This window comes from Camelina sativa, chromosome 3 (genome assembly GCF_000633955.1).
Source record: "Camelina sativa cultivar DH55 chromosome 3, Cs, whole genome shotgun sequence".
Taxonomy (NCBI): Eukaryota; Viridiplantae; Streptophyta; class Magnoliopsida; order Brassicales; family Brassicaceae; genus Camelina; species Camelina sativa.
Window position 1 is genome coordinate 3,574,473 of NC_025687.1, and position 11,072 is coordinate 3,585,544.

General features: G+C 38.6%; 3 protein-coding genes across 3 annotated transcripts; all 3 read left to right on the forward strand.

The window, feature by feature from the left end:
* Nucleotides 237-5,209, forward strand: LOC104766715 (magnesium-chelatase subunit ChlD, chloroplastic). The gene is made up of 15 exons (XM_010490656.2): nt 237-615; nt 791-969; nt 1,068-1,152; nt 1,247-1,563; nt 1,673-1,796; nt 1,921-2,013; nt 2,414-2,509; nt 3,126-3,266; nt 3,341-3,547; nt 3,775-3,930; nt 4,122-4,229; nt 4,307-4,441; nt 4,538-4,696; nt 4,799-4,919; nt 5,015-5,209. Exons 1-15 carry the CDS (start codon nt 343-345, stop codon nt 5,098-5,100), a joined length of 2,280 nt encoding a protein of 759 aa, XP_010488958.1. The 5' UTR covers nt 237-342; the 3' UTR covers nt 5,101-5,209.
* Nucleotides 5,499-7,333, forward strand: LOC104766725. Its single transcript, XM_010490667.2, has 5 exons — nt 5,499-5,928; nt 6,044-6,094; nt 6,490-6,623; nt 6,796-6,896; nt 7,030-7,333. The coding sequence occupies exons 1-5, from the start codon at nt 5,572-5,574 to the stop codon at nt 7,191-7,193; spliced, it is 807 nt and encodes a 268-aa protein (XP_010488969.1). The 5' UTR covers nt 5,499-5,571; the 3' UTR covers nt 7,194-7,333.
* On the forward strand, nt 7,563-10,857 carry LOC104766734 (RNA polymerase sigma factor sigB). Its single transcript, XM_010490676.2, has 7 exons — nt 7,563-7,778; nt 8,261-8,442; nt 8,539-9,135; nt 9,549-9,779; nt 9,920-10,060; nt 10,151-10,351; nt 10,451-10,857. Exons 1-7 carry the CDS (start codon nt 7,700-7,702, stop codon nt 10,736-10,738), a joined length of 1,719 nt encoding a protein of 572 aa, XP_010488978.1. The 5' UTR covers nt 7,563-7,699; the 3' UTR covers nt 10,739-10,857.

The window sequence follows — 11,072 nt, forward strand, 5'->3', positions numbered from 1 at the left end:
GCAATTAAGTTTGTGGGAGATATAGAACGAGATCAAAGATCTAGATGAATTTGATACGATATGATAGTTCTAATGGGTAAATAGGACATCGTTCCTCCTAAGATATAAAGTTAAAAAATAAATCCACTTATTTATTTATTTTTGAGGTTAATTAATAATACTCCTAATAAAATAATAAGAAGAAATTAATAAAAAAAGACGTTTTTAATTTGGAATTTATCAATTTGGATAGAGGTGCAATCTGGAGAAGCGATGAGGAGACAAAGGAAAAGCGAAATAAGCTGATAAGGTCCGACGAAACACACACTCTCTTCTTTACTTCTTTTTCTCCTCTCTTTGAAAATGGCGATGGCTCATGTCGCGGCATCATCACCAGTTTCAACGTGCCGTCTCTTTCGCTGCAATATCCTCCCTGATCTCTCCCACAAGCCTCCGTTTCTCCCCCTCACCAAACGTAACAGAGTCGCGTCGTGCCGGTTCACTGTACGTGCCTCCGCTTGCGCTACCGTCGAATCCCCAAACGGCGCCGTTGCGTCGACATCAGAGACGGAGACTGAGTCAGAGAACACCTCCTATGGCCGCCAGTTTTTCCCTTTAGCCGCTGTGGTTGGCCAGGTCAGTGAATTCCCAATTTGATTCTCTTAAGTTGCAGCTTCGTTTGGTTTAGTTGAATTGGGTACAAGAAAAGGATCAATCTTTTTTCATCAGCATCTTTGTTCAACTTCTTAGATACAAAAAGCCTCACAGAGTATTATATAATTTGGTTGCTTTCAACTAATGTTGTTTGTAGGAAGGCATAAAAACTGCTCTTTTACTTGGCGCGGTTGATCGTGAAATCGGAGGGATTGCTATTTCAGGTCGTAGAGGCACTGCTAAAACAATCATGGCAAGAGGGTTACATGAAATCCTCCCTCCTATAGAAGTTGTTGTAGGCTCAATATCAAATGCTGACCCGGCCTGCCCAGATGAGTCAGTATCTTACTACCTCAATAAAGGAACTAGTTTTCTTCTTCTCTTAAGTACAACCTCTTTCTCAACTCACACTCTGCTGGCTTGTATTCTTGTAGGTGGGAAGACGACTTATCTGAGCGAATAGAGTACAATGCTGATAAAAGCATTAAGACTGAGATTGTCAAATCTCCTTTCATTCAGGTACATTTTGTTTTAGCATTGTTTGTTTACAAGTTTTCTGAATTTGTTATCCAATAACTGAGGCTTTTTTTTTTTGTCATTCCGTGATACACAGATTCCGCTGGGAGTTACAGAAGACAGACTCATTGGGTCTGTTGATGTTGAGGAGTCTGTGAAAAGGGGGACAACTGTTTTCCAACCTGGTCTTTTGGCTGAAGCACATAGAGGAGTGTTGTATGTTGATGAAATAAATCTCTTAGATGAGGGAATTAGTAATTTGCTTCTCAATGTATTGACAGATGGTGTTAATATAGTTGAAAGAGAAGGTATCAGCTTTAGGCACCCATGTAAGCCACTTTTAATTGCAACCTATAACCCTGAAGAAGGTGCTGTTCGAGAGCACTTGCTAGACCGTGTTGCCATTAATTTAAGGTATTGCTGGTCTGTTTCTTTTTGAGCTAAGGTGTGAAAGATATGGTCTGTTTCTTTTTGGTGATTCCCAGTTCTTTCTCTTTTTACATCACTATGTTAACATTTGCAGTGCAGACCTTCCTATGAGTTTTGAAGATCGTGTCGCAGCAGTTGGAATTGCTACACAGTTTCAAGAACAGTGTAATGAGGTTTTTAGAATGGTAAATGAAGAGACAGAAACAGCAAAGACGCAGGTATCTTCTAATGATTTAAGTGAAAAAGGGCCGGTACAATGCCCCAATACCAAAAGTTGAATGGGATGCTATGCTTCTTATCCCACTTTTCTCGGTCATAATCCAGTGCGTTTTCTGACTGTAGATTATACTGGCTAGAGAATATTTGAAAGATGTCAAGATAAGTAGAGAGCAACTGAAGTATCTGGTTTTGGAAGCTGTCCGAGGTGGTGTTCAGGTATTGAACAAAAATTCTAAACTCTGTAATAATGTACTCCTGGAAGAATAAGGATAAACACGTAAAAAGGACAAGATGCATGCAAGATAATGTCTCAACTATAGACTTCAACTAGTATAGTTCTTAAACAGGAACTAGATGTAATGCACGAAATGGCTCAACACAAGCAAAAAGATACATCTAGATAGAGTTGGGTTGATTTATAAAGAAAACTGGATAAAGAAGGCTTCGCATTGAGTGCAGAGTTGATTGTGATATTTCACCGTGTTATGATCGTATCACCGTACTAATATGTCGTGTTTGGAGTAGTTGGTAGTTAATTTTAATTTTCTATTTTTTGTCGATGACTACCTGGAAATTGTTCAATACTCCTTTACCAAATAACAAATTTATGATACAGGGACACCGCGCCGAATTGTATGCAGCTCGTGTGGCGAAGTGCTTAGCTGCAATTGAAGGGCGAGAAAAAGTCACTATTGATGACCTCAGAAAGGCCGTTAAGTACTCTTCTCTAGCTCATTCATTTTTATTGTTTAGTGCTTTATTCAGAACGATCAAGCAAGCCATAAACTTATACGTTCTCTGGCAGAAACATTATTTCATTGGAATTAGTCGTTAGGATGCTCTAACATATCTTAGATCCCTTTCTCGCTACTGTTTCAATTGCTTACTTATACTTGTCTGATCTCAGCTGAAGAGCTTTTCTTTCGTTTTTCAGAAGAAACTAACACTAAATATGTAATATGTTATAACTTCGTACTTTTATGCTAACCGTTGTGAGTTTCTATAATTCCGAAGTATTTTAGAGTTCGTCAGAGAATTACTAGTGAGGTTGTTTATTTTAGGTTCGCCAATTGGTCTGATGAAGTTTTTAGCTCTTTTTGTAACAAGTCCCTTTATATTGAGCCTTTTCTCTGATTTCTGTATAGCTTTCTAAATTTAAACTTAATGTTTATTTCCACTTTCCTTGTATTGCCTATGCCTATAACTGAACATTTTAGAAGAGATTTTAATTAGCATTGTAGAAAGACGCTTTATGATGCAGATGGAGTATTAAGTATTTACGTCATTCTTCAGTTACTGATTAGTAAATGTGGTTCATTTGTCAATAGGTTGAACTGGTCATTCTTCCTCGTTCATCACTAGATGAGACTCCACCTGAACAACAAAACAACCCACCACCTCCTCCACCGCCTCCACAAAATAGTGAATCTGGAGAAGAAGAAAATGAAGAAGAACAAGAAGAAGAAGAGGTCAGTGGATGCGGTACACATTATTGTCTCTCGCGATCTAGGTTATCTAATTTATAATACATTAACCAATGTAGGATGAAAACAATGAAGAAAATGAAAATGAGCAGCAACAGGACCAAATACCTGAAGAATTTATATTTGACGCTGATGGGGGTTTGGTGGATGAGAAACTCCTGTTCTTTGCGCAACAAGCCCAGAAACGTCGGGGCAAAGCTGGCAGAGCGAAGAACGTCATATTCTCAGAAGATAGAGGACGCTATATTAAGCCAATGCTTCCAAAGGTTTGCCCTCGAAATTAATCTCAAGTCGGCTAGTTGAATCAAGTGTAGAGAGATGTCGTTGATTTTAGCCTTGGCTCCTTACTTGAATCAATTTCTATATATGATACTAGCGTATTTACCTTAGGGGTTTCTTGGTATTTTCTAGAGCACCTTCTGTTGGAAATCGCTAAATAGAAGTGATCAGGCTCCCAGGCATGCATAGTCCTTAACAAATTTAACTTTGACAGGGTCCAGTGAAAAGATTAGCTGTGGATGCAACACTTAGAGCAGCTGCACCATACCAGAAATTGCGCAGAGAGGAGGATATATTAGGAACTAGGAAAGTCTTTGTTGAGAAGACAGATATGAGGGCCAAAAGAATGGCAAGGAAAGCTGGAGCCCTGGTACTGAACCTTGTTTCATGCATTCTTCTAAAAGATTGTATATAAATAGTTTCCTTGGTACAAAATAACTTATACTTAAAACAGAAAGATGTGTTTGGCATGATAAATTTGACAGTTTCCTTGATACAAGTTTCAGTGAAAATATAATTAATATCTGATTACGCTTCTGTTTTACCATTGTTGTATGGCAGGTTATATTCGTGGTTGATGCAAGTGGTAGTATGGCATTGAATCGTATGCAAAATGCCAAAGGTGCTGCACTCAAACTACTTGCAGAGAGTTATACTAGCAGGGATCAGGTAAAGGTTACTCTTTTGAATAGTAAACATGCTTGTTGCTAGTTCAGATGAGATTTATACACCAGTGATTGCTTTAGGTTGCGATTATTCCTTTCCGAGGGGATGCTGCGGAAGTGCTTTTACCCCCTTCTAGATCAATTGCAATGGCAAGAAATCGTCTTGAGAGACTTCCCTGTGGTGGTGGTTCTCCTCTTGCCCATGGTTTAACAACGGTATGTCCAATATGATGGTTTTGTTAGTATGAACATCATTATTGTGGGTCAGCATAATAATAACAATGATATATACTGTATATATATCCATATTAGGCGGTAAGAGTGGGACTTAACGCAGAGAAGAGTGGTGATGTGGGGCGCATAATGATTGTTGCAATAACCGATGGCCGAGCCAACATCACACTGAAAAGATCAACTGATCCGGAGTCTATTGCCGCAGATGCTCCTAGACCCACGTCCAAAGAATTGAAGGTAAACAGTTTCTGTGGAACTCATAAAAGTGCAGGATAGAAACGAGCTCTCTGTCCTTGATTAAGTGATTACAATTGCGTGTGTTTTTTTTGTGTTGTTTAGGATGAGATTCTGGAAGTTGCAGGGAAGATTTACAAGGCTGGGATGTCTCTTCTAGTGATTGATACTGAAAACAAGTTTGTTTCAACTGGTTTTGCCAAGGAGATCGCAAGAGTTGCTCAAGGTTTGTTCCCTCTGTATTTTTTTTTACCGAGCTATGTTTAGTTTAGATAATAAGCAGACAATAATGAACATTTGTGTTTTGATTGTTCCGCACAGGAAAATATTATTACTTGCCAAATGCTTCAGATGCTGTTATCTCGGCCACCACAAGGGATGCGCTATCTGATCTGAAGAATTCTTGACTTGGTTTGTATGATTCTGGATTACAGTGTATATTCTAATTGTGCAATACAGTTCAGTCACTAAACATAAACATGAAAAGTTTATAAGAAATGAAATTTTGTTTTAACATATTCTTCCAATGAATTTCCGATTTTATTTGGTTGGTCGGTAATTGACTACTCTGATTTGATTATGCATTAGTGTATTTTAACGCAACTTAGCAATAAACATACGGTAGAGTTAAGAGTTTATAAGTTGTGAAGTAGAGGGAAGGATGAAACAGAGTCGAGCTCGAGTGTGAGCAATAGTGAAGAAGAAGCAGATGAATAAGATAACCGGTATAATACCGGGTTTTACTAAACCATATTCCAATTTTGAGGCAGATAAACCGGACTGGATCGAATTAAAAGAAAACCGGACTTACCTACTTTGGAATTGGAGGAGAGAAAGAACAAAGAAGAGTTGCAGAGTTCAGATTTTCCCCAAAGACGATGATGATGAAATCTGTTTGCTCGATTTCTACAGCTCCATTGATTCGTTCGTCTCCATGTCAATCTCTTTCTCGAACAAGCTTGAATCATCGATTTACCCTCAAGAGTCCAGCTTCGCTCTACTTATCCCATCCAACAAGTTGCTGTTTTTCGAACCCATGGAGTTCTCAGGAGTCATTGGATTCCTCCCATGGTGGAATGTCTAAGGCATCGATGAGTGTTTTTGTAGGTGATTCGCTTAAAAACCTCAAGATGCAAGTGGACATCCCTGCTATTTCTCTGCATTCTATCAATCCATTAGCCAAGCTGAGTCTGAGTGATCAGGCATTTCTTCTCTTGGCCTTCATCGCTTTCACGGTAAAGTAGTGTTGCCTCGTGTTTTGTTTTTGACCCTTTTTTTTGGTTGGTTACGTTGATTCATTGATAAAGGTTTTGGCTTTTTTGATCTCTTGATGGTCCTCTGTTATTACAGACTTCAGTGGCTTTTACCAGTCTTGTGATTACAGCCATTCCCACACTTGTGGTAAGCCTCCACATTTGTTACCACTTAAGAAGCTTGTTTGTCTCAATCCTGTTTCTTTAGCTAATCTCTCCCCTGGAATGTAATAATGAATGCTTCATCACTTTATTTAATACTGTTTCAAGTAAATGGGTTGAGTATGAAAAACTATGACACAGTCTATGTTTTAAGTTTTAAGTTTAACACTGATACAACGACAGATAAACTAAAACCCTTAACTGTTGAATTCCACAGTACTTCACTCTTTCTTTGTATGTGTCCTAGCTTTGGTTCAGCTTTTATGATTGTTTCTCTTTTGGGTTTGGCTTGACAATGCATGGTGAATTCTATTTCTTTGCACTTTGATTGCGATCTATCTACTTACTGTATCCTATGTTTTTTTTTACCCAATATTTTAGGCCATGGGTAGAGCTGCAACTTCCTTTGCGAAGTTAGCTGACACAGCTCGCAAAGAACTCCCTAGTACCTTGGCAGCCGTAAGGCTCTCCGGCATGGAAATAAGTGATCTTACTCTTGAATTGAGCGATTTAAGGTGATCACTAAAGCTCCTTTTTTTCTTTTACTTTTATTGCTTAGGATCATCTCAACTCCACAAGAAATGAATGTTACAAGTTTTAAAACAAGTAAACTCAAAAAAATTGCCATCTTTCCGGGAATAAGAAACTTTTGTCTTATATATCATCACAATGTAAAAATGGTTTCAGCCAAGATATAGCTGATGGGGTAAACAAATCAGCAAAAGCGGTTCAAGCAGCCGAAGCTGGAATCAAACAGATTGGAACACTTGCACAACAGCACACTCTCTGTAAGCTTCTAATTACTGTTAATTTGATATTAAAAAAAACTCTCTTTTAGTCTGTTCATGGTATCAACATTTAGCTTCCGTTAAAAGAAGCAGAATATGATCTAAAATGGTGACCTTGAACACTTGAATTCAGCAATGATTGAAGAGAGAGCAAATTTACCAGAAATATCGCTGCAACCTGTAGTGGCTGGGGCAGCCGAGAAGACTTCTCAAGCAATCGGCAGTGCAACGAAGAGACTGATGAACATCATAACGGGAGGAGACAAGGATGAAGAAGAAGATACCTTAGGCATTTAGAAAGCTTTTATCTATTATGAACAAGTCCTCCTTTAGTAGAATTTGGTATATTTTGTGAAAATCTGATGTGTAAGACACAAAAGAAGAAATAACAGATGAGTTTTATTTACTTCATCTTAAACGTTTTGTAAGACAACAAACACAAGACATCGATAAAGAGAAGCTAGAAAAAATTGTAGTGATTTTCAAAATAGCTGCTCCACAGTTATTATCAAGCCGACAAGACAATAAATATAAGAAAACAAAACATTAGAGGAGTATGCAAATCGGGTAATATAATAGAGGGAGGCGAGATTGGGCCAAACAAGTAATTACTCTCGTTAGGCCCAAAGCAGGTGAAAGTCAGAAGACAAAAGCTTTATCCTTTTCCGGTCTTCTTCTTCATCCGCCATCACCAGTTTTTTGCTCACACCTTTCTCTCTCTCTCTCTCTCTCTCTCTGTAATCTTCTTAACGGCCCCTTTCAATGGTCAGACTTGGCTTTCGAATTTAGCCAAGTGAACGAGTATGTCTTCTTGTCTTCTTCCTCAGTTCAAGTGCCAACCTGATTCCTTCTCTATTCACTTCAGAACCTCTTTCTCCGTCTGTTAGTACTTCCTTCTCTCTCTCTCAGTTCTCATGTCCAGTTTTGTATGAGCTTGCTCCTCCAATTTTGGGTTCCAGATACGTTTTTCCATATGGGTTATTTGTTAGTTGGATGTGATTTTTGATGCTTTTAGGCTTTTAGCTGTGATGCCTTCAATGCTAATTTCGTTGTAGTTGCTCTGTTCTTATCCGTTTGGGAATAATGCCTTAGGTGCTTAAGATGAATACTTTCTTAATATTTGTAAGTTAGCCTTGACTTTGAAATTACAGTTTTTATTATCTATATGCATTGCTTGTTTGATTATGAAATTCTTGAATTGAGTAGTAGCCAATTTTAATAATCTAGTTGGTTAAGGTTATAGAATCTCATCCGTGGTTCTGACTATAGACTATAGGTTGATTTGTCATGTCATTCTAATTAGTGTGATATCTCATTTATCAAATGCTCACAAATATGTGGATGTGATTTGATGGACAATGCAGCAAAGCAAAATAAGGGCTCAGTCTTCTTCCAACCGCAATGTGCAGTATCTACTTCTCCGGCATTATTAACTTCTACGCTTGATGTGGCAAAGCTTAGACTACCCTCTTTCGATACTGATTCAGATTCCCGTATATCAGACAGGCAATGGACTTATACAGGAACCATTGGTCCTTCCACTGAGGTCAGTTCTATTCCTACTCCCACACGCACAATGATGCTACTCTGTCTTTTGTAGCTGTGATTTGAAGTCCTCTTGATAAATTTCTTGTATTTGTAGGCAAAATATTTAGATGCTTTAGCCTCTGAAACACTTCTCACCAGTGATGAAGCTGTAGTTGCAGCAGCAGCAGCTGAAGCAGTGGCCCTTGCAAGAGCTGCTGTCAAAGTTGCAAAAGATGCCACATCATTTAAGAACAGTAGTAACAACACGAAACTATTAATTTCATCAACAGCAGACAAACGCTCCAAGTGGGACCAGTTTACAGAGAAGGAACGTGCTGGCATATTGGGACATCTAGTGGTTTCAGACACTGGAATTGTGAGTGCTAAAACCACTGCACCTGACTCTAAAAAAGAGTCGTCTGATGATTTAATATCAGAAAAACAAGAAGTTGAGCTTGTGGAGGAGCAACCTTCAGCGAGTTTAGCTGTGAGATCTACACGCCAAACTGAAAGGAAAGCTCGGAGGGCAAAAGGGTTAGAGAAATCGGCATCAGCTATTCCGTCTGTGAAGACTGGTTCAAGCCCTAGAAAGAAACGTTTTGTTGCTCAAGAAGTTGACCATAATGATCCTTTGCGTTATCTTAGAATGACAACAGGCAGTTCCAAGCTTCTCACTGTCAGAGAAGAACATGAGCTATCTGCAGGAATACAGGTTTGTCATCAACATTCCAAATTCTAAACTATCCACTTCCCTTTCTCTACATCGCGCCTGGTTCATTACAAAAACTCACCCCTCTTAGGACTCTAGATACTTGGGCGTAAACAATGTTTACAAAATCTTTAAATGTGTAAGAATGATGAAATTAGTGGTTAGATGGTAGAATCCGAGGTCGGTTCTTTGTGCTTTCTATTACCATTATATCATCTGAATTTATTGTCTCGAAATTAAATTTGCACTCTTTTGTTTCTTATGATAGAGCTCCTTCACCACCTGTTTGGCATTAATTAAAAATGGGATATAGATGTTATTTAATGATCTATTGCAGTTTTAAACATTTATTCTTCTTCTCTGTAAAATTTCTTTATTGTAGTTTCTTGTTCACATACTTTGGATAATACATGTAGGACCTTCTGAAGTTAGAAAGACTTCAAGCAGAACTTACTGAACGTTGTGGCCGTCAGCCAACCTTTTCACAGTGGGCTTCTGCTGCTGGAGTCGATCAAAAATCTTTGAGGAAACGTATACATCACGGCACACAATGCAAAGACAAAATGATTAAAAGCAACATTCGTCTCGTTATTTCCATTGCAAAGAACTATCAAGGAGCTGGGATGAACCTCCAAGATCTTGTCCAGGTTTGAGCTTTTCTTTCTTAATTTTCTGTAAATAGTAACACCTGTTGCAGTACTGATGAAACTGATAGAATTGAACATCTTGCTAACAAAATTCACGGTGAACCATCATCTTGTTTAAAAAATTATCGTTATGCTCACAGGAAGGGTGCAGAGGGCTTGTAAGGGGAGCAGAGAAGTTTGATGCTACAAAAGGTTTTAAATTTTCAACTTATGCGCATTGGTGGATCAAGCAAGCAGTGCGGAAGTCTCTCTCTGATCAGTCCAGAATGATAAGATTGCCTGTAAGTCATCCTAAATGTTGTCTTTTGACATGTTTATACAAGGCTCGGGCCTTTGCGTGATCATACAAATTTTTATGGGATGATTGGCAGTTTCACATGGTAGAGGCCACATATCGGGTGAAAGAGGCACGAAAGCAATTGTACACTGAAAAAGGTAGGCATCCAGAGAACGAAGAAGTTGCAGAGGCAACAGGGCTGTCGATGAAAAGACTCATGGCGGTTCTACTCTCTCCTAAACCTCCGAGGTCGCTAGACCAGAAGATTGGAATGAATCAGAACCTCAAACCTTCGGTTTGTCCCTCGTGACACTACAAACTCCATATACATAAACATAAGTGTCTTCTTGTTAGTTCAAAATAGTGATATGAGATGGGTGTGTAAAATATGCAGGAAGTGATAGCAGATCCTGAAGCAGAAACATCAGAAGATATTCTGATAAAGCAGTTCATGAGGCAGGATTTGGACAAAGTGTTGGACTCGTTGGGAACGAGAGAGAAGCAAGTGATACGTTGGAGATTTGGGATGGAGGATGGGAGAATGAAGACGTTGCAAGAGATAGGAGAGTTGATGGGAGTTAGCCGGGAAAGAGTAAGGCAGATCGAGTCCTCTGCATTCAGGAAACTCAAGAACAAGAAGAGAAGCAACCATTTGCAGCAATACTTGGTTGCACAATCATAAATTTTAACTCTTTTTTTTTTTTTTTCTTTCTTTCAAAATGGAATGTTTTGTGCATAGAACCCACCCGAGTATAAGTGTATAACACAAGACACTTCGCAAGCAGTAAATTATTCTTTTTAGCATTTGACTATTTCTTGTGACCAGCAGAGTTACACGTTGTCTTTTCCAAAACAGGTCACTGTCAAGTGAAAACATCTTTTAACTATTTAAAACCACACCAAATATCAAAGTTAAGATATTTCAGGTCTACAACAAAATCGTCCAAGGACAAAACAAAAGGAATCGGCTAAGAAGAGGCTGACGCCAAAAGAAAAAAGAAAAAAAAAAAAAAAAA